The following is a 22,730-nucleotide window of genomic DNA, read 5'->3' as shown; positions in this document are numbered from 1 at the left end:
GGATGAAGCCTTAGCCTGGAGGCCTGGAAATGGTCTGCGAGGGCCCGAGTTCCTTCCACACCTGCCCGAGCTGCCGGGGCCTCAATGAGACGGAGACCGAGGGGCAGAGGGTGTTAGGCTGGTCCTCCTCTGTGCCCCCTGGTCGCCCTCCCTGGCTCCATCTGGCTGGGACAGGGTGCAGGTGTTCAAAAGCACAGGTCCTGGCACCGGACCCGGCTGCTCCTGCCCCCCTGCATATGGAGCCCGGGTGCCCCTGCCCCAGGCCCGATCTGGGCTGGGGCCGGGCCTGCATGGCTGCTGCAGGGGGCCGGTGAGCAGCCGGGGAGGAAGCCAGGCGGACGGACGCAGGGGTGTTAATTACAGTACAACTTTATTAATACTGGAATCTTCACAGTGCATTTGTTACTTGTAGCAGTGACTATTTAAATCAAGGGTGGGGGGTGGAGGGGGCAGGGAGGAGAGGAAAATTTATCCAAAAACGGACAGAAAAGAAACAAAATGGGCCAGATGGGATGGGGGAGGGGTGTGGTGGGAAGGGAAGAAAGGGTGAGTAGGAACCAGGAGCAGAGACCCGGGGTGGGGAAATAAATTAAAAAAAAGGAACAAGTTAACAACAGCACCAGAAAAGTTACTTCAGTCAAAAGACGCTTTTGAAAAGAATATTTCTCTGTACAAAATGGAAAAAAAAAAAAAAAAAAAAAAGAAAGAAAGAAAAGAAAAGAAACGAACGTAAAGAAGTTCCCCAAACCAAAGTTTGTGATGCGGGCTGGTTGGCTCGGATCCCGAGGGGGTGGGCCTAAGAGGTGGTCACTAGATGGGAGACGGGCGGTCAAGGGGATGGAGGAGTTATGTACAGCCCTGGGGTGGCTTGGGGGGGAGGAGGCCTGAGCCTGGGGGGGTGGCTCTGCCATGCCCACCCCCCTCCTTGGGTCTCCCAAGTCACCCCCTACCCCACTGCTCCTTGCCCTGCTCATATCACACACCCTGCATCTTACTCCCTCAGCCCACCCGGGGAAATGCCAGCACAGCCCTGTGGGGAAGGGGCAGTGTATTTGCCTGCCCACAACCCCCCTGCCCCGCCTTCCCTAAGGGGCCATCTGCTCTCCTGTCCTCTTCGGGCCCTCTCTCAAGATGCTCTAACCTGGGCTCTCGGGTTGGCCTGAGCAGTCAGCAAGGCTGTTCTCAGACCTAGCAACTTACAGATACCATCCTCCATATGCCCTTGGGTGGCTGGGTGGGGGGGTGCTCCAGGCACCCAGGGGCCACCTTGGTGCCCCAGACCTGCCTGGCCACCTTGCTTGGGCCCCGGTTCCCTGCACAAGAACTACCAGTAACTCCAGCCTGGTGCTGAGCCTCAGCCCCAATCCCTGCTCTCCCGACCCCAGGAGGCCCCCTGGCCTGTGGTCCTGCTGCCCTCCAAGCCCGGCCACCCTCACTGCCAGCCGGCGGGACAACAGGAAGCCCTCCACTCGCCCTAGACGCACCTGCTTCTACCTGCTTCGAGTTGGCGGGACTCAGCACGTGGAGGGGAGGGAACCCCCCACCCCACACCCACCACCAGCACAGGACTGGACTCCGGGGGGACCGCACTGGGTTGGCGTCTCCTCTGGCGACAGAGAGTCAAAGCCAAGCTCCCTGGGCTACACCCCAGCCCCATCCAAGCAGATGTGCTGGCCAACCCCCAACACCTGGCCTTCTCCAACCTTATTTTGGCTTTGCTCCAGAAACTGGAGGAAAAAAACAGCTGCCCGCTGGCTTTGAGGAAGCAATTTGGCCCTCCTCCTCCTGCCATGAGCCCACCGGGCCACTGTGAGGACCCCTGTCCCTCAGGCACTCTTGGACACCCTGTACGGTCCACCCTGTCCCCTCCCACAGTCCTGTCTAGTCAGCTCTTTCGCTATTATATTCATAAAATAACCCCCCACACCCTCTACCCAGCTCCAGCCCCTGTGCCCAAAGGTGGCCGAAACCGTGACCAAAGTGCCACCAGAGTTAAATTCTCAACGTGCCCATGTGAGGGCCACACATCCGAAAGCAGCTCCCAGGGGGCCGGCCAGAGGACCCTGTGGCCTGCCCCTCCCCCGCAGCCACACTGCCCCAGCGACAGCACGCTAGGACCTGAAGCCACCTTAGGCGCCATGGCCTTCTCCAAACACATCCCCAAGACTCAACACAGGGCCCTGGGGCTGCGTGCCTCTTCGCTCCACAGGAGGCTGGGCCTCCCAACCTCAACCTGCTCCCCGCCATCCCGTGTAGCTTTTCAGTCAAAGCTCACACCTCAGCCGACTGGGCGCCGGGCCCCTCCGCAGACAGCCTGCCTGCCTGCCAGAACTCGGGAAGGGGAGAGAAAGGGGAAGGAGGGAGAGGGGCCTGGTCTCCAGGAGAGGCCCCAGGCAGGGCAGGCCCCGAGCAGGGCTCCCCCAGTGGGTGGGGGCGGGGGGGGGGGGGCGGGGAAGGCAGGGCCTGAGGAAGAGGAAGAGGAGGGGCAGAACAGGCAGGAAACATATAAAACAGGCTCCAGATCCAGTTCAAGGCCTGCAGGCTCCGAGCTGGCGGGCTTGGTTAAAGAAGTCACTTCCCATGGAAATGTTGAAATCCAAGATGAGTGTCTTTCCATCACGCGTGACTTAAAAAACAGAAAACCAAAGGCTTGCCTGGCTCTGCTGTCTCCTCGCTGTGCCTTCGCTCTGAGCGGCTGTGGGTCACTGGTCCGGCCACCTGCATCACACGGGGCCGGAGGGCGGGAGGGCGGCGCCATCACAAGATGCGGGGCGCCGACCTGTCGTTGGTGACGGTCCTGCGGAGCCGCACCCCGCGGCGGATGGCCACCAGCATGTCTTCGGCCGGGGGGTCGCCGGAGGCGGCAGGGGGTGGGCTGGGCGTCTCAGTAGGGGCGGCGGCGGAGGCCAGGGCCGTGGGGAAGGGGAACTGGCCCTCGCCCAGGGCGTGGGCGCCTGCCACCAGCTCGCCGAGCTTCTCCACCAGGCTGTGGCGGTTGGCGGCCAGCTGCTGCTGCTCGTCGTCGTCGTCCGCCGCCAGCCCGGGGTAGCCGGCCGCCTCGGGGGCCGGGCTGGCCCACGCCGTGTTGGGCAGGCTCAGCCGCTTTGGGGAGGCCTTGGCCAGGTCCGCGGCCAGGGGCGAGGCGGCCTCGTCGCTGTAGAAGACGCACTCCTCGCTGCCCGCCCGCGTGGGCCCCGCGTAGCCGGGGGAGTCGGGCACGGTGGGCGTCTTCACGGGGACGATGGGCGGCCGGATGGGGATGGGGCCGGCGCTGGAGAGCGCGCGGCGCACGGCGGGCTTGGTGGACGGCGTGCGGCGGATGGTGGCTACGCCAGGGGGCGCGCCCGAGGCGCTGGGCAGCCCCGCGGTGGAGGCCGGCCGCTTGGTCTGGATCAGGCGGCGGTAGTTCTGGGCGATGTTGCTGTTGCGGGGGATGGTGGATGACTTGTCGAACTCGGCGGGGCCCTCGCCGTCTGCGTCCCCGTTCACGGAGTAGCAGTCATAGTCGGAGCCTGGTGACACGGGATGCGGTGGGCCGGGGCTCGGAAGGCCGGCTGATCCGCCCCGGCCCCGGCCCCAGGGCCTACCTTGGGACGGGATGGTGTCCTCGGAGCACGAGGGCGTGGTGGTCTGCGTGCTGTAGCCGCTGGAGTACTGCAGCGAGTCCCGACTGCTCTTCTGGTGCTCCAGGCTCAGGCCGCGGGTCAGCACCATGGCCAGGTCACTGGCGGCGGGGGACACCTCCTCGCCGTGCTGGGGGTGGGAAGACTGCAGGCTGAAGCCCGGCTCCCTGCTGCCCCCCTCAGCCCAGATTCCAGGTGGCTCCCGTCAAGAAGCCAGGGCTGGCCCCGACACCAGTTGCTGGGCCTTCAGGTACGGACCTGGGAGTGAAGGTGGGGCCCTGGCTGGGCTGCGGGAGAGCTGGCGCCTACCTTGGCTGCGATGGTGGCAGGGGACATGCGGGGTCGCGGTGCCTCCTCGCCGCTGGGGCCCAGGGCACCCCCGCTGGCCAGGCCTGGTTCTGTGTCTCGGGGGTGCTCCACTCGGTCCTTTCTCCGCTGCAGGCTGGTGCCCGAGGGCTGCTCGTGGGGGCCCACCTTGGCCCAGTCCTGCAGGGGGTGGCGAATGGGTCAGGGGGCCCTTGGCTCTGTCATCCGCAGTGATGGGTCCCCTCACTATTGCTGAGGTTCAGGGTTTTCAGGCCCATATGCAGGTCAGGCCCATGATCATGGCCAAGGACAGAGCATGGAGGGTACCATGACCCCTCAGTCCCTCCAGGCCCAGGGGTAGGATAGCATGTCCCAGGAGGGAAAGATGTGTGTTGGGAGTGGCTGCAGGTGTGCCCAGGCGGCTTTTCCTGTGGGGAGCGGGCACCGTGTGCACCCCCCGCTGGTTGACCCTGGACCCTCCCTGCATCCCACTGCAGGTGGGGAGCACTGACCGAGGTGGGGGAGCTGCACTCGCTAACGGACTGGCAGGTTTCCGAGGCCTCTGAGGACGCAGAGCTGGAGGACTTCTGCCATGCAGAGGCGAGCAGGCGGGCGGACGGGGCGGGGAGGCCAGGAGGAGAGGAGAGAACAGACCTGGTCACGGCGCCGGCATGCAGCGGGGTGCTCCGGCTCGGTGCCCCCCCCGCCCCCCCCGCGAGCATCTGCGGCAGATCTCAGCACCCTGAGCGCGCACGGCGGCCGCCGGCCGACTCCGCGGCCCAGCCCAAGAGCCAGAGGCAGTGAGAGTTCACAACAGGACTCGCTGCCCAAGGCCTGGATGTGGTGGGCCAGGGAAAGAGAGACACGAGGGAGGGCGGAGGAGTCGATGGCGTCCCTGTTGTGTCAAAAGAACACGCCTGCGGGAAGGAAGGAGTCCGGAGCTCCATCCTGCACGCGCAGAGCCGAGCTGCCTGTCCGCTGTCCACGCATAGATGCGACGCAGGCAACCGCATTTACAGGTCTGGAGTTGAGGGAGAAGACAAGGGTAGCAGCCACCAATCCACAGCCATGAGACAGAGTAAGGTCACCCCGGCAGCAGGGGCCGTTAGAAGGTTCGGGGCCCCAGGCAGGCCCATAGTCAGTGACTGGGAAGAGGAGGGTCCAGCCAAGGGGAGGAGCAAAGAGCTGCCAGAGAAGTGGGAAGAAAACCAGCAGCAGATGATGTTACAGAACTCAGAAGGAGCTGCCCCGCGGAAGAGGGACAGGCAGCGGCGCTAACGCTGCCAGGGGTCTCTCAGGTGAGGGCACAGAGGCCTCCCTGGAGACTTCAAGAACTAGGTCACAGAATGGTGGCGGCTGGGAGTCCACTTTTGAGTGGACCATGTGTGCAGGGGAGACTCCTGCTCTGGGCCGGTGCAGGGATCAGGTGGCCTGGGAAGCCCCCGACTCACAAGAAGACACAAGAATGAAAAGCAGCAGCCAGGGCGGACGTAGGACCATGAGGGCTCCCTGAGGCACATGCTGAGAGCAATACAGTGACTGGGAGACTGGGGAGGGGCCAAGGTGAGGGGTAAGCCCTGCGATGGCCCGAATTAAGGGTCCAGCAAGAGGCGTGCAAAGGCTCCATTACTGGTACTGCACCTGCCCTGTCAAAGTCTTCAAATTCTCCTTAATTTAGACCCCCAGGTTTTTTACAGTTTCTGGTGAACCAAGATCACCAAAATAAAAGGAAATAAAGCACCACAGGTGAGGCTTTGATGAAACAAGAAGCAAATGTGGATTTACCCATAGAATTGTGAAAGCAAACAAAAACCAACAGAAAAAGCATTAGGAACACTCTGTGGAAAAAGTCAATGTTAATTCATGAACAAATACTTAAACTGGGCATAGAAAAAAAACTTCCTTAATCTGATAATAAAGAGTGTCTAGACAAATACCAATATATTTCCCTTGGAGTGGGGGGGAAGAGAGAAGGATGCCCACGATCACCATTTCTGCTCAGTACTGGGAATCCTAGCAGGGCAGTGAGGCAAGAAGTAGCAGAAAGCAAAGGGATTGGCAAGGAAGGAAAAAGCAGTCATTACTCATCAAAAACATGATGGTTATAAATGCAGAATTCTCACGAGTCTAGTTACTAGAAATGATAAGCGACTTCAATAAAAGATTAATATGCCAAAGAAAAAACCCAAAGTTTTAGATATCAGCAGCCAACAAACAAAAAAACCCTTAAGGAGCTAATATAATTTAAAATACTATCAACAGGGGCGCCTGGGTGGCTCAGTCGGTTGAACATCTGACTTGATTTCGGCTCAGGTCACAATCTCAGGGTCATGGGGTCCGGCCTCACATCAGGCTCTGCGCTCAGCGTGGAGTCTGCTTGTCCCTCTCCTTCTGCTCCCCTTCCCACTCGCTTACTCAAATAAGTAAGTAAATAATAAGTAATCTTTAAAATGAATAAATAAAATATCATCAATAAATATCAAATATCCCGAAAAAAATTAAAAAAATCCAGTGATAGATGTGGAACACCTTTACGTGCAAACTACAAAGCATCACCGAGAGAAGCAAAGGCCAAAATAAATGGAGAGACGTAAGCAATCCCCAGTCAAAACCCCAGGAGCTGCTGTTACTGTTGTTTTGATGGGAAATGACCAGCTGACATTAAGGGATACAAGGAATTGCGAAGGGCTAAAATTAGACAAGGGCATACTTAAGAATAACAAAGCCGGAAGATTTCTGTTAGCACGTATCAAAGTTTTGTATAAAGTGACAATAATTAAGGCAGTATGGTCTTGGTATGAGAACACAAATCAACCAACAGACAGAATACAGACTCCCAAAAGGGCTACAGGTACATAGATCACACCTGATTTATGGCAAAGAAGACACTGTAGTGCTGTGGGGGTAAGACACGGCCTCTTCAGTAACTTGCCAATTAGATATCTGTGTGGAAAAATGACCCCCACCTCCTATTATACATGTGCGTGCACATGTGTACAATCAATTCCTGATGAGGAGCAGATCTGGGTAAAAGACAAAGACTTTTCTAGGGAAATATCTTTGTGACTTTGGAGTGCACAAACGTGGCTCAGAACGCAAAAAGCACAATGTAGGGGCACCTGGGTGGCTCAGTGGGTTAGGGCCTCTGCTTTCGGCTCAGGTCATGATCCCAGGGTCCTGGGATCGAGCCCCGCATCGGGCTCTCTGCTCAGCGGGGAGCCTGCTTCCTCCTCTCTCTCTCTGCCTACTTGTGATCTCTGTCTGTCAAATAAATAAATAAAATCTTAAGAAAAAAAAAGAGAGTAGAAAGGGAGCCCACAGAATCCGAGATCTCAGATGAAGGAGTTGTATCCCTAATATATAAGAAGTCCTAGGAATTAATAAGAAAAAAAACAAAAACAAAAACAAAAACCAGGGCACCTGGGTGGCTCAGTGAGTTAAGCCTCTGCCTTCAGCTCAGTTCATGATCCCAGGGTCCTGGGATCGAGCCCCGCATAGGGCTCTCTGCTCAGTGGGGAGCCTGCTTCCCACCACCCCCACCTGCCTCTCTGCCCACTTGTGATCTCTGTCAAATAAATAAATAAAATCTTAAAAACAAAAACAAAAACAACCCACCTAGTAGAAAAACGGGCAAAACATGAACAGGTCCTTCAGAAAAGAGGACAGCCAAGTGGCCTGAGAAGGTGCTCAACCTTATTCCTCATCAGTGACCTGCACATTAAAAACACAGGGCACTACCAGAAGTTCCCCCCAGAATGGCTAAAATGAAAAAGATGAAAAACACCAAGGGTTGGTGAGGACGAGGAGCAGCCACCCCCCACTGTTACAGGAGTCTTGCCAGAAATGTGGGACCTCAGTCTAATTATGGGAAGACACCAGACACACCCAAACCGACAGATGTTCCATGAAACAGTTGACCGGTATCAAAAGTATCAAAAGTATCAAAGTCAGGGAAAGAAGGACTGAAAAACCACCACGGATTTGAGGAGCCACAAGAGATCCGACAACTAACTGTGACTCAGGGTCCTGGGCTGGATCCTGCCCTCCTGGACCAGAGAAACGGGCAACATTTGAGAAAAGACCTTAGGTTCATCAATAGTATTGTAGCTACATGAGGGGTTAACATCAAGGGAGGCTTGGGAGGGGTAGGTGAGAAGTCTGTACTCTTTTGACCACTTTCCTACAAATCTGAAGTTATTTCAAAATACCAAGTTGGAAAAAAGCCTCAATGGAGAGGTTAAGTTCCTGTGACATGGAGAAAAAGGAAACTGCAAGACAGTCTTGAATAAATGATCCAGAACATCATCTAGAGAAGGGAGAAGAACGAAAGTGTGAGAATTAAGAGGATCCAGAGCAGAATAAATGAGAAGGTTTCGCAACACACGGAATTGGAATCTCAGAGGGAGCCAATAGCAAGAATGAAAGTAGGAATACATAAATAATGGCTGAAAACTTCCAGAACATATGAAAGACAAGAATAGAAAGAGGGAGGTATACAAACATATCAAATGAGGTTACGTAAAAACGAAACTGCAACTAGACACAAACTAAAGGGCAAAGATCTTCAAAGTGACCAGGGAGCAAAGTAAGCTCACTCACAAAGGAACAACAATCTGACGGACAGTAGACCTCTCAACTGACAGAAGCCAAAACACACTTTGGAAAAATACCCAAGTGTGGAGAGAGAATAGCTACTACCTTAGAATCGTGTCCCTGGCAAAACTTTCAAGAAAGACGACAAAATGACACATGTTTACAGAAAAACAAAACCCAAGAATTTACTCCTATAGATCTATGATCTATTCTAAAAGAACTTCTAAAGGGGGGAGCCTGGGTGGCTCAGTGGGTTAAGCCTCTAACTTCTGCTCAGGTCATGATCCCAGGGTCCTGGGATCGAGCCCCACATCAGGCTCTCTGCTCAGCAGGGATCCTGCTTCTACCTCTCTCTGCCTGCCTCTCTGCCTACTTGTGATCTCTGTCAAATAAATAAATAAAATCTTAAAAAAAAAAAAAAAGAACTTCTAAAGGAAGTGCGATACTTCAGAAAGAAGATTTGAGGTGCAAGAAGAAATAATGAAGAAATGTGTAAACACATGGAGAAATCTAGACAAATATTGTCTGTGTGAAATGATAGTAAAGTTCAGGAAAAAATGTCATTTGTGAGTGTTATTAAAAAAAAAGAGAGTAACATGTAATAGCTTATAAGTTGGGAAGAAGTGGGTGACCAAGTTAAAATAATGATTAAGATCCTTGAATTATTCAGGAAGTGAGACCCTTTGTAAGGGTGTATGGTAAAATTTCAAGGTATCCTGTAAAAGAAAAGAAACACAGTATAACTTACAATCTAGCAAGGGGAACAAATGGGAAAAAGAAAAACAAATGGCAAGGGAAGAGACAAAAGAGGCAAAGAAAAAGCAGAATGAATAAAAAGAAAAAAGACAGGAATCCAAATATGTCAGTATCACAATAAATATAAATGGACTAAAAATACCGACAAAAAGATAGAGATTGTCAACCTGTATAAAAGAAAACCTAAGCATCTGCTGTTTTAGGAGACTCAACTGAAACATAAAGATACAGTGAGTTTAAAAGCCAAGAGAAGGGGAAAATAATATATATCTTGAACAGAATACAGCTGAGATAGCTGTAGTAACATCCAACAAAAGAGACTTTAAGATGAAAGGCATTATAAGGAACAAAGGATCAACTACATCATGTTAGAAGATTCAAGTCACCATGAAAAGTTGACATTTTAAACATGTATGCACTTAATAAAAGAGTCTCAAAATGTATACAGCAAACATGCATAGAACTATATGGGAGAAATTAACAAATCTAAAATTTTTCAGTTAGACATAGGTGAAGCAGACAGAAGTGAATGGAAAATGAGGTAGAGATGGTCAGGGCAGACAACTCTTTCGAGAAGTTCTGCTATGAAGAATACTAGGTAGTTGGAGGATAACACGGGGGGAAGGGAGAGCTTTTAAGATGCATGATGCTAGAGCTTGTTTGTGTTACTGATGGGAATGAGCCAGCACAGGGAGAGAGACTGAAAGTGTAATGGGGATATCCTTGAGCAAAAAACCCAGAACTTAAAATACGGAGCCCAAATGGAGGCACTGGCCTAGATGGGGAGGAATAGCAGACTGGATCCAAATGCAGTCACTCCTGACACCCTGATGATAGCCCTCTGGGCAGGCGGCCTGACGTTCTTTTGTCTTCTACTGTGGTCCCTCTGTTTGCCCATCTCACTGAGGCTGCAGGATCTAAGCCTGCTTCTGGGGAGATCTGTGGGGCTCCAGGGGATGACTTCTAGGGCCAGCCACCCCATCACAGTAAGCCTATGCAGGGGGAGGGTCACAAGGGATCAGAGCTGCTAAGCAGCCCCCTAGGGGCTCCCATGGCTGGAAGAAGGCAGGGGATAGGGAATCAGGAAATGGTGAGGAAGTGGGGCCACAACAGCCCCCCGCTGATGCCTCTGTGGCCCACGCAGGTGGCTCTAACCTTCTCCACCTCTCCGTAGCCAGGCTAGTCCCCGGTGAGGGGATCCTGGGGACCTCCAGGCCTGTTTCAACAGCTGCAGGCCCTGCAGACACTCCTTACCTGGCTGGTGATGTCGGAAGGCATGGGTGAGGGGGGCTTGGAGTAGGTGGCGTCCTGGGAGACGAAGCCAGAGTCGTGGGACGAGACGCTGGAGAGGCGGGCGGCCGCGGTGGCTGGCTGGGCCAGGCTGCGGTAGCGACAGGTGGAACTGGGTGAGTATGTTTGGGCACCCCCAGGCCACGGGGCTCCGCCACCCTTGGCACCGCTACTGCTGCTGGGGGCACTGGGGGAGTCAGGGAGGGGGACAGCGGCCAGACAGGGAGACACAAGGATGCGTGTGGAGGAGAGGGTGACAGACGAGGGTGGAGGAAAGAGGTGAGGGGCAAAGGAAGGAAAAGACAGTGTCAGACTACAAGTCGTGAGACCGGGTGCCACAGAAGAGTTGGGTTGTGGGACGGTGGGGGGTAGGGGTGGGCAGGGGACCACACCCAAGAGCTGGCCCAGCACCTGCCCCCGGAGAACCCCAGGGTTCCAGGGCATCCCTAGGGCCAAGCCGTCACTCTGCTTCCTACTTTGCCATTAACAACCGAGTCACAAAGCATCAAACCCTGGCCCATTTGGGCTAGAACCCAACACAAGTCGGTTTCTGGATTGCCTCCTCGAAGTCTGATTTTTGCCATGAAATCCTAACTGGGTATCTAGGCTGTGGTGACTGTGTGAGTCCTGGACCCACCATTGTCCTCATCCCCTCCACCCCCTTGACTGTGTCCAGCTCTCCGTAGCTCACACCCTCTGTGCAACCACCTCACACTTGGCCAATGAGGGCGGCCTTCTTTCTGAACGAGATGCTGAAGTTACTCAGCTCCCACCCTGGGTCACAGGTGTCCTCTGACCTCAACCCTTCCTGCCGTGATAGACGCCTACCTGAGGTCCAACAGACCTGGGCCCCCTCTCTCCCCAGGAGCTGCTGATGGCCATGTCCGCTTACCTCCTTGCCCAGGTGCCCAGAGGTGGTTCTGGGGAAGGGGAGCCTGGGACAGGGGGCCTGTCCTACCACTAACTCACTCTGTGCTCACTGTCCTCCCCACTAAGGAACCTTGAATCTTAAATGTCTCCTCCAAATGCTGTCCTAGTGCCAGCCCTGGAGGTGTCCCTGATCCTGAGCCTGCACCATGATCGAACGAGACTCTGGGGGCCAGCATGGGCTGGGGTTCGGGCAAGAGGCAGTGGCCAGGAACCAGAGCTCAGGAACAAGCCAGGTTGGAGTGTCCCTTCCGGTGGGGCCTCAGCACACCTTCCCAGAAGCATCTGTGCCCCTCCCTGATTTTAGATTCTTACTATCCCCCGACACCTGCCAACAGTCGCGCAATGCCACAACCCAGGCCTCAGTTTCCCCTTCGGTGAGATGGAGATACCACCATACCTGATATGGTGGTGTTAGGATTCAGTGAAGAAAACGCATAAAGCACTTAGCATGGCCCCTGGCACACCGTGACTGCTCTGTAAACGAAGCTGCTCTGGCCCCCGCCACCCCGCTTCCTGCTACCACACGCGTGCGTGGGCAGCAGCCTCGACACACAGGTGCATCTGTCCTCCGTGCTTGCGCGCAAATTCCTCTGTGATGCACTTGTGTGAATTCTGGGGCCCAGAAGCAGCTCTTGATGCAGCTTTGCCGGGAGCTCCCCCAACCTCTCCTTGGGGGCCCCCGCCTCCCAGCCTTGCCCCCCGACCCCGTCCACCCTGCACTGACCTGCACATGCTGGACTTCCGTGAGCCAGAGCCGCCGGGCGATGATGGGGGCGTCTGGTAGGACCAGCTATAGTCCGAGCCCTTCAGGTCTTTGATCACCTGGACAGGGACAGGGGCGGGGTCACTGGAGGCAGCCTTCCTCTGCAAAGACTCTTACTGTGTTCTGGGGGCCTCCACAGAGGTCTGGTAGGGCCAGTGGTCCCCCACGCTCTTCCCTATTGAGAGCCAAGCCTTGGCAAGAGACCCTCCAGGGGGGTCTGAAAGCAGGGCTGCCGGAGGAGGGGGAAGAGGAACATCAAGGGAGACTCTGCCCCTCCCTCCCCCCCTCCCCGGCTTCTCAGGGATGCTGCCCCCTACTAGGGGGTAGCCACTGGAGAACCAGGTGTCCCTGGGGACTCACTGTCCTGGCAGAGCAGCCCAGAGAGTGACCATGAGGGACACCATGGGGCTCAAACCTTGGCTCTGCTGTGGCCTCAGGCAAGTTCCTGGAACCTCAGCGGCCCTGTGAGCAGCCCGTGGTTCCTGTCTTGCAGGGCCACTGGTGGGGGCGTTCAGTGGGATGGTGTAGAAAGTGCCTGGCACAGTGCCAGGCACATGGTAGGTGCCGGGTGAGAGCAACGTCACGGGCCTGTCCAGGAGGACCGCCCCTCGTGCAGTGGGACACGACCGGTGAGCCGAGCGGGTGGTAAGTGTGGGCAGGTGTGTCTGTGTGCCTGGGACCAGGGGAGGGGACAGGTTCTGGCTACAGATGACAGGAAAGTGTCACCAAATCTGGCTTGTTCAGGGAAAGCCTAGGGGCAGACACGGGGCCCAGTGCCATGGGACTGCCCCATTTCTGCTCTCAGACGGAGGCTCCCACTGGGTCCTGGGCACAGCATCCCTCCCTGGGGCAGGTGCTCCTGGATGTCCCACAGTACGTGTTAGGACGTGTCTGGTCCTCTATCCTCTTTTTTCCTCTACCGTCCCCAACCAAGGGTGGGCCAGCCCCACCCCTGTCCCCAGCCCCCAGGCCTGGCCGCACCTGCTCGCTGGCGGGGGGCAGCTTGTGGGGTTCGGCCGTCAGCACCACCAGGTCGTCGATGATGCCCTGCAGGTGCGTGATCTCTCCCAGCATGGTCAGCTCGCCGTTCTGGGGAAGCCGCGGGTCAGACCCACCGGCCCTGCCCATGCCCCCCACCCTGGAGGGACGGGCCTCCCCTGGCTTCTCCCTCTCACCCAGCGCTGCTCAGGCCTGGCGGAGGCTGGACCCGGACACCCTGGGGCCACAGTGACCATAGGTCCAGCCTGAATTAGCGCATCACGAGACCCGCCTTTGGGCGGTGAGCACGCGGCTCCGAAGACGCGCGGCAGGGATGACCGAGCCGCGGCCTTTCCGGCCTTTCTCAGAGGTCGCGGGATCAACCCTGAGCCCGGTCCCACCTCCTGGGGCCACAGAGTCACCCAGAAGGACTCCCAGCAGCGGCTCCCGAATCCTGATTCTTGGGATTTCCTCAGGTTCTTGGAGACCCTTCAACTAGCCCCACGGCGGGGATGCGGAGGACAGCGCCGATTCCGAGGGACGCACCACCACAGGCTGCAGGAAGGCGATGAAGGTGCAAAAGCGCCCGCGCTCCTCGATCAGGGCCCGGCGCACCGCCTGCTTCTCCGTCTCCTCCAGCAGCAGGTACATGTCGTTGACGTCCTGCAGGGCGCTGTCCAGCTGAGGCTGCAGGTCTCCTTTCCCTGGAGGGGTGGGGAGGAGAGGCCGCGCTGGGGACGCCGCCCGGCTCGCCGCGTGTGTGGCTCAGGCCCCGTGGTACGTCCCTGGAGGTGGGGCTGGGCACTGCCACAGGGGTCCCGGGGACTGGGGAGGGCAGCCAGGACTCCAGGGCTTGTGCCGGGGCTGGTCCCAGAGCAGGCAGAGAGGACAGACAGACACACACACACAGGAAAGACACCAAAGCTGCAAAGCCACCGGGGACCTGGAGTGGGCGGAGCCCACCGGGAACCACCGCAGGAGCAGGTGTGCCCAGGGGAGTCCAGCAGAGGCCTCCACAGCTGAGACTTCCAGCCCCGGGGGTACCCTCACTGCCTGTGGGCCAGTACCCCCTCACCTCACCGGGCACAGGAAGAGGACAAAGTAGAGCCAGAGGGCTCAGCTGTAGGCCAGGCTACTGAGGGGTGTGGGGGCCAGGAGAACTAGGGGCTGGGGGCGCCTGGGGAGGGGAAGGGGTTTTTCTCAGTGTGGGCTCCCACTCAGCTCAGGGAGAGGTGCCCAAGGACAGCAACAGCGACACAAAGCGGCAGCGGCAAGAGAGAGAGAGAGAGAGGCAAGAGGATGATGGAGAGATGGTGAGACAGGAAGGGAGAAGGCAACAGGTAATGGGGTAGGCCTGGTGGGAGGGGTAGCCAGGGCCTGTGCCCCCCACCCTGCCCACTCCAACCCCTCTTGGCCTGGCAGACTGACCCAGCAGTGGCCGGGGACTCATCCCTGGCCAGGGGCCCCTGGAGCCCCAGGGGGACTGTGCCCCGGGCCCCTCCCTCGCTGGACCGACCGCCTTCCTCGCTCCTCCTTGGCCTGGAGAGGCTCCTTCCAATGGCCCTGAGCTGGGGGAGACAGACAAATGGGACAAGGACGGGAGGAGCAGCTGGAGGGACGGACGTTTGACTTACCAAGTAGCTCTACAGGAAGGATGTGGGAGGAGAGGAGAGACAGAGAAAGAAAGAATGTGTGAAAGACAGCCGGATGGAAAGAGCCACTCCTGGGGCAGGGGTGTGGGTGCCTGGGCCTGTGGGGCCTCCTGCTGCCTCCCTGGGAGGGGAGGGCCTGGGCCAGGTCTGGGGTGCGGGGAGGCTCCCTCTGTCCCACCCAGCAGGTTGGAGGGTCTTGTCCAGGACAGGGTCCCTCCAGCCAGGATGGCTCCCTGGGGCACCCCATAGGGTGTGGGGGGTATGGAGTGGGGCCCCGGGGGGCTACGCGTCCATGGGCCGCTGTGGGCTCTACCTTTGCGCGCTTTCTTCTGCAGCTTCAGCGTGTCTGAAGACTTTTTCTTGATCTCATGCCGGGCTCGCTTGTACTCTGCACACGGGGTGAGAGAGGAGTGCGGTGATGCGGTGGGCGAGGGGGCGGGGTGTGTGTGTGTGTGTGTGTGTGTGTGTGTGTGCTCTGCACAACGGGGGCAGGAAGCCCTGGCCCCAGCCCAGGACCTACCTTTTGCGTGGTCCTTGTCCAGCTGGTTGGCCGACTTCTTCCAGTCCTCGATGCGCTCCTGCAGCGGGTTGATGAGGCTCTCCAGCAGCGCGCTGTGGGAGGCGCGGGAGGGTCAGGGCCACCAGCAGGTTCTCCCTGCGCCCCCCCTGCCCGCCCGCCCGTGGCGCCCACTCACTTGGTGAACTGCCGCAGCTTGGTCTCGATGCTGCGGTGGCGCATGCACATGCGCGTGAGCGCCGAGCCAATGTCCCGGGTGGCCCCTGGCGAGGCAAGCGCGCAGCTTGGGAAGGGGCCCGCTGGGGCATCTGCAGTCCCAGCCTCGGCCACGAGGGGGCGCGCCGGCCCGCGAAGACCGAGCTCACAGCCTGTGCCCCGCCCCCAGCATTGCGCGATCCCGCGCTGGGATCCCACGATCCATTGAGGGGGGGATTTGGTCGGTTCTCAAGTATTTGCCGAGACTCTCCGTGCGGGACCAAGGCCCTGCCCATCCCGGCCGTGCCCGCCTGCTGCAGCTGGGGGTGGTCGGGTGGTCTGGTGGTCAGACTGGCACGAGAGACCATCCGAAGGGCCTGCCCAAATCCCCTCCAGTCCTGGCGGGAACCCCCTCCGGATGCCCAGAGGCAGGCGTGAGAGTGCGAGCAAGCGCCCGCTACCTTGGTTCTCAGGGGACCCGGGTCCTTGCTACTTGAACTAGAAGGCAGAGGAGACGCCAAGGCCAACAGGGGCTTGGCTGCCCCTGCGTGCTCTCAGACGGACGGATGGGGGCGGGTGAGAAGCAGCCATGGTCAGACGCAGTGTACAGAAGGCTGAACCACTGTGGCAGAGGGATCGAGCTGATGGAGGAACCTCTGTAACATCCCTATCACCGTTCGCCCACCCCTGCTCGCATGCCATTAGTGATAAGAGGCTCACCCTCTCCACCACCAGCCTATTCTATTAGGGAGCAGAATTCAGGGTCCCAACTCTAGGCCCAGTGTCCTCTCCCTGGCTCACATTTCGCTCAGCCTTTCCAGCCTCCAAGCCCAACCTGGGGCATACCCAACCTCCAGCCACGCCCCCTCCCCACCTCGGGTGTTGGTGGCCATGTCTGCCACTTTCTGGAAGGCATCCAAGAAGGCCACAGCAGCCAGCACAGTGGTCCTGGGGAGATGGACAGTGGGACAGTGTGTGGGTGAGGTGTCCTCTCCTCTGCCCATCCCCTCCCCAGTGGGGGCACCCTCAGGAGCCTCACCTCAGCTGGGAATGCAGCTTCGTGGCCTTGGAGTTGAAGTCCTCCCAGATGGGGTAGGAGCTCTGCGGAGGAGATGGAGAGGTAGTGAGACTGAGGAGGCTGGCAAGGCTCCACCTGGGCTGGGCTCTCTACCTGCCTCCGTCAGGATTTGGGGCAGTGGCTGAGACAGTGGCCCTGCCCCCATGGAGACGGAGGCTCCTGGGCCTTCTGGGGTAACAGAGGACCAAGGACAGAGCCTTGGGGCATAAGGAAGGCCTGGCCGTGGGAACGACTTGCCTTTGCTCATCCTTCCCTCCCTGACAGGAAGTCTGGCCTACAGTCTACAGTGGCTACCATTTCGGCCTACACCCTCCATCAGGGGAGATGGAAACAATAAACGGCAGGTTCTGTTTCCTCGAGCTCCCCTGGGCTCTGGCAGGAACTCTGGGCTGAAGTGCATGAGGGGAACCATGTCCCTGTGGACACAGGCGGGCTAGTCCACACAGCAAGGGAGGGGCAGAGGGCCAGTGTGCACCAGCAGGGCTCAGGGATGCCGGTCTCAAACTGGGGCCTCTGGGGATCCCCCCATCCCGGGCCCCGGAAGCTGCTACTGGCCCAGACACCCATCCATCCCAGGCCGGCAGCAGTGGCTCCCAGGCCCGGGGAGGCTGTGACTGCTCCAGGGCCCAGCCAGCCTGCCCAGGACAGCCAGGCCCCAGGCTGAATGGGGCCTTGTGCGGCCAACAGAGCCACCTTTCTCCACCCCCAGTTCCCCTCCCCTCCTGGGGACACAGTGTGGCCTTTATCCCAGTTTGGCCCAAAGCTCTGAATTGGGAGGGGGTTTCCCAGTGGGGAGGCTGGGCTCTTGGCGACCAAGTTGTCCAGTCTGATCAAGGGGCTTTTCTGGTTAACGTGCCCTCCCATGGTGGCTAGGTCCCGGAGAAACCTTGGCCCTGGCCTGAGGGCCCCGTGGTGGCCTGGATGCTTGAAGGGGAGCCCAAGGCCAGCAAAGCCCCGGCCCCAGAGGGCGTCTCCCTTCCATGTATGCTGGGGCGCTCAGTGCTGGGGAAACAGGGAAGGCAGAGACCCCAGGCCTCAAGGCTTCAGAAGGAGGCTCTGCCAGACTGGAAGCCAAGGGTAGGTTCGAGATGGCCTCTCCAGCTGAGGACAGCCTGCAGGGGTGGACAGGAGACAGGACAGCTTCTGACAGCCTTAGCAACTCCCTCTCCTCCCCGCCCGGCCAGTGCCCAGAGAAAGCAAATATTTGAGAAGTTCACACAGGCTGGCGCAGGCCAGGGGAGGCTGTGGGTGGGCTGTCTCCGTATGCGTGTAGTTCAGGGTCAAGGAGCCTGGTAGGTTGTCCCTGGCAATCCCAAGGAGCTGACCCTCACCTTGGCACCCCCAAGAGTCTTCTGAAAGGTGGAGCGCTCACATCGCCTCAACATCCCAGCCCCAAAGCCTTGCTAAGACCCCTAGGGAGAGGGGCCAATGCTGAGGAGAGAGGGGTCCAGGGGCAGGTGTCCTGACCCCCAGGACATCTTCTGAGCCCCTCAGCAGACTCTGGGTGGGCTTGGAACACAAGGGACAGACCAGTCATCTCACCGGCCTCCAGCCAGCCAGGCTCACTTCTTCCTAGACTTTCACCCCGTCAGCTTTCCCAGTGGGGAGGGGACAAGATGCGGTGAGGGGGAGGCCCGAGGGGCCCTCAGCAGAGGGACAGGCGCACCTTGGTCTCTAAGGACAGGGGCTCTGCCCCCACTGGTAGGTAATTCATAAAGAACCCCGGAGATGTAGAGGTGGTGGTGGTGGGGCGGCTGGAGCAGCCAGGGTCCCAAGGATGGGTCTTCAGGGTTCATCTGGGCCCAAGCCCTCACCCTGGCCATGCCTGGGTCGTCAGGCTCTGAGACTCTGGGTTCCCACTCGCGGCGGTGACTGCTGCCGGCCGAGCGCTCGCCGCAGCCGGAGCGTGTCGGGTCCTCAGCACAGCCCCGCGAGCTAAACACGACCGTTGCCCACATTCTGCACAGCAGGAAACTAAGGCTCAGAGGGATTAACTGACGGGCTCAAGCCCTGCGGACGGCAGGGGCAAGCTCTGATCCCATGTCTGACCGGTCACTATACCCGCTTCCAGGATACAGAGCGGTGAGCATCTGGGAGCTTCGAGGGGAGAAGGGGACAGGAACTGCAGGGACAGGAGAAACACCCGCTCTGTCCCCAGTGCCTGTCACTAGAGGTGCTCAGGTGGGTGGCACGAGACTGACGTGGAGGTGGCCGGGACTCCTGGCCCTTGGAGACTCGGTCTCTGACCTGGGGTTGAGACCAGGTCTCTGACCTGGCTGTGACCCTAGAGAGAGGGCTTTCTGGGACCAGGGCTGGACCAGGGCTCCACTCTGGGCCTGTTTCCTCACCTGTCAAATTGGACTGGGAACTGCACCTACATCTCTGGGTCCGAGTGGAGACTCCAGGAGGCGCTGTAGGAGAAGCTCTCAGCACCTTGCCTAGTACAGGGCTCAGTCAATGCTGGCTGAAAACAGGGGACACAGGATCCCCCCCATCTGTGGAGGCCCCTCCCACAGGGCAGGGCCTATGGGAGGACAGGCAAAGATTATGGGCCCACTTTCTGGATGGGTCAGTGCCAAGTGGAGGCCCCCCTCGCTCTGTTGAAGGCACTTTGCCCTGTCCTGCCATCTTGGGCAAGCCTCTGCCCCTCTCTGAACGTCAGCGGGCGGCCTGGCAACCAGTGGGCATCTGAGCTAAGTGAGGCACAGAGGCAGGGAAAGCTCCTGAGCACCCCACCCCAACCCTGACCCAGAGGCCTCCTCCCAGCCCTCCAGCCTCCAGGTGCAGCTCGGGGCGGCTTCCCTCCACCTCTGCTGCCGACCCCAGGACGGAGCCGGGGCTTCCAGGGGAGCAGCTATGGGGCTGCGGACAGGCCTCATGGGGCAAGCTCGGTCTCCCCAGCTCAGCCCCCTTCCTCTATGCAAGCCCCCGCTGCTTCTGGGGCTCAGACCAGTGAGGGAAACAGCCAGAAGCTGCCCCCCCAAAACCAGGTGATCAACCTCCAGGTGGCCCAGTCCCCTGCTCTGTCCCTGGCCCGAACACATGCATATGTCCTAGGTACTTGGCATCACCCCAGGTGAAACTGCCACATGTCAGAAAATCCGGCCTGAATCTCTTGCTGTATCTCCCTTTTCCTTCTGTCTGATCTCAAAGGTCCTTGCAAATTGCCTGGGGAGAGACAGTTGTGTCCCTCTTTTCAAGAGAGAAGCTGCTGCTCTCTGCAGTGTTAGCAGCGAGGCTGTCAGCGGGAGGAGGGGGCGGGAAGGTCCCATTCTCTGCCAGCCCTGGAAGTAGCGGGGGGGGGGGGGGGGGGGGGGGGCAGGTGGTCTGAGCTGTCTGGTCCTAGGAAGGGATCCCAGGGCCAGGGCTGCGATGTCCCCAGGACAGCAGGGCCTGCTGAGGACAGAGAGGGGCCAGGACTTCGGAGGGCTGGTAGGGAGGCCCAGAGGTAGAGTTGCAAGGGATGGAGGTCTCAGGGGAGCACGCTCTGTGGGGTTGGGGGACATCTGTATGCTGCTCACCCTGTAGTTCTCGGTGGTGATGGCCTCAGGCCTCTTCCAGGGGCAGGGATCCAGCAGCTGCCCCTAGGGCTGTTCCCTGGGTAGCACTGGGAGCCTCCGGAAGGGCCTGCATGGGCACTGTGGGGGCTAGCTGCACTAGGCACTGTGTGGTGTCTCCTCCTGGGCCTGTCATGTCACCGTGGGATTCTGTGTTGTATACTTGGGAGTGTGTGATAGGGTGGGGGCTCTCTGGAGTTCATGTGCAGAGCCCGGTTCTTTCCTTTGCCCCACAGTCCTGCCTCCGAGGAGAAAGACAGGAGCGTTGTTCCCGGCTCCCATCCTGTCACTGGGGCTGCAGCTCCTTGCTGCCTAGTCAGCCTGGGGCAGCCCTGCCAAACCCTGGCCTCTCTGGGGAGAGGATCTCCCTCGCTCCCCAGATCAACAGAGAGGACTGAGGTCAGGGACAGAGTCGGACAGTCTCCTTAATGACCTTGAGCCAGTCCCAGGCCTCAGTTTCCCCACCTAGTGAGCCAGTGGTGGGCCAAGAGTTGGTGACCTACTCCTGTCCGGCCAGTCGTCGGGGGGTGCGGGGTTGGGGGCTGGTGAAGGCCTGGGGTGGTAGTAGGCTCTCCCTTGGGGATTCTCCAGAAACCCAAACCCTCTCCCTTCCTCCTTCCAAGGTGAGGACAGAGGCCTTGGGATGCAGGGACAGTCAGCCTGGAGACCTTGGAGTCCTGCAGCTTCCTAGCGCCTGTTTCAGGGGACCTGGGCAGGGGTGTGTTGGGGTGGGGGCATGCAAGAGTCGCAGGGTCGAGCACAGAGGCCGAGGCCGGTGGTGAAGGAGTTAACGGTTCTCTGCCTTATTATTTTCCCCTGCTTTGGCGGTGACAGCATTGTCTGGGCTCCAGGGCCGTCGGGGGGCGGGGGGTGGTGGTGGTGGTGGTGGTGCGGAATTGGGGCCGCGGAGGGTGCACGGTAGCGGTAGGGGGCGGAGGCCGGCGAGACCCGGGACCCATCACATTAGGACCGTGGAGTCGAAACCGAGCCAAACCTCATTGATGATTTGGGGGCTGGGGGCACAGGGAGCCCGCGTGTGAGCAGCCTCCGGTGGGGACCCCGCGGGGGCGCTATGGCCCGGCGACCCCGGACAGAGACCCCGGGGCGCCGCCTGGACACCCCGACACACGAACACCAGCACCCCTCAGACGGGGACCCCGAGACCCAGGCACACAGCCGACGCAGGCCGGACGCGTTCAGACAAGGACACACACAGCGCGGCGCGCGCACACAGCGGGGCCCGAATGCCCGCCGCCACTCGTCCCCAGAGGGACCCGCACCCGCGCGCCCGCCGGGCACCCAGCCCCGCCGCACCCCATTACCTTCATGTCGTTGACGATGGCCTGGAAGAGCCCGCCCAGGGCGCCGCACTCCTTCTCCGCCGTCTCCATGCTCCGGCCGGGCGGCGGCGGCGGCGGCGGCGGCGGCGGCAGCGGGCGCGGGCAGGGGCGCGGGGCGCCAGCAGCGAGGGAGCCGGGCGCGGCGGGCGCTCGCTCCGAGGCCGGGCCGGGCCTCCGCCTCCGGGCGGCGCTCAGCGGCCGGCCGCGCGGCGCTCGGGGCTGGCGGGCCGCGGCGGGGCGGCACGGGCCATGGCGCGGCGGGGCGGGCGGGCAGGCGGGCGGCGCGGGGGGCGCGGCGCGGGCAGCTGGCGGCGCGGCCTCGGCGCGGGGACTGGAGCGCCGGCGGTAATCCGAGCCGCCGCGGCTCGGGCGTCACGTGGGCGCGGCGGAGGGAGGACCGCGGCGGGGGTGGGGGGCGGGGGCTGTGGGAAAGGCCGGCGGGGCGCAGGCCCATTCAGCGCCGGAGCCCGGCTTTGAAATCCGAGCCCGGGCGCAGCCGGACTGGCCGGGCGAGCGGGGCCGGCGGGCTCGGGCGCCGCTGCGGGCCGGGGGCGGTGCTGGGGCGGGGCCCGCGGGGCTGCCTGGCGGGTGGAGCCCGGGAGTTGGGTGTCTGCCCCAATCCCCCGGGAAGGGGCTCGGCACCCCATTCCAGCCTGTGGTCTCGGGCCGGGGTCTTCGGGCGCTTTTAGGGATCGGGCGCCTCCTCTGGGGGCGTCCCGCGGGCGCAATACACGACACACAGCGGGTGGGGGGCGTGGGGTGTCGCCCGCCTTGGGACGTTCCATCCCAGGCAATGATGAGTCCGCATGGTCCTCCAGAAGCTCTTTGGCTGCTTTTCCAAGCGGGGCCGAAGCCACTCGCATTGGGGGGTAAGGGAGAGAGCAGGATGAGCTTTTGGGGTGTCGTGACCGGGTCGGGGCAACCTGCTTACTCGGCAGCGGGGCAGAGGTGGGCTGCCGGCCCCAGTCCCCGACGCCTGGGCGCACGTGTTTGGGGACGCACGCCGTGTTCACGTGGACAACGGGCGGCGAGTACTGCTCTTCGTCCTAGAGACTCCAGGCGGGGAAACCCACCCTCCCCGAGAGGCGCAAACTCATTCTCCCCCACCCCGGGCGCCTTCATGAGAACCACCTGGGCGCTCATTAGGCCACT

General features: G+C 59.9%; 1 protein-coding gene across 7 annotated transcripts; it reads right to left on the bottom strand.

Annotated features, from left to right (window-relative positions):
* Positions 1-356: 356 nt before the first annotated feature.
* On the bottom strand, positions 357-21,720 carry MTSS2 (MTSS I-BAR domain containing 2). Of its 7 annotated transcripts, none has more exons than XM_032324224.1 (15): positions 21,561-21,717; positions 16,643-16,704; positions 16,478-16,551; positions 15,587-15,671; positions 15,412-15,503; positions 15,205-15,279; positions 14,874-14,882; positions 13,786-13,943; positions 13,243-13,350; positions 12,223-12,320; positions 10,533-10,755; positions 4,442-4,516; positions 3,933-4,109; positions 3,588-3,753; positions 357-3,512 (listed from the first exon to the last, which is right to left on the bottom strand). In XM_032324224.1, exons 1-15 carry the CDS (start codon positions 21,627-21,629, stop codon positions 2,758-2,760), a joined length of 2,226 nt encoding a protein of 741 aa, XP_032180115.1. In that variant the 5' UTR covers positions 21,630-21,717; the 3' UTR covers positions 357-2,757. The 7 variants fall into 7 exon arrangements, with proteins under 7 accessions (XP_032180115.1, XP_032180118.1, XP_032180117.1 ...); XM_032324227.1 differs by having other exon boundaries at positions 10,533-10,659; positions 21,561-21,716; XM_032324226.1 differs by lacking the exon at positions 4,442-4,516 and having other exon boundaries at positions 21,561-21,720.
* Positions 21,721-22,730: the final 1,010 nt, after the last annotated feature.

The sequence above is a fragment of the Mustela erminea genome, chromosome 19 (assembly GCF_009829155.1).
Source record: "Mustela erminea isolate mMusErm1 chromosome 19, mMusErm1.Pri, whole genome shotgun sequence".
In the NCBI taxonomy this organism is placed as follows: domain Eukaryota; kingdom Metazoa; phylum Chordata; class Mammalia; order Carnivora; family Mustelidae; genus Mustela; species Mustela erminea.
Note: the sequence above shows the minus strand (reverse complement) of the source record. Positions and strands in the feature narration are given on the sequence as shown.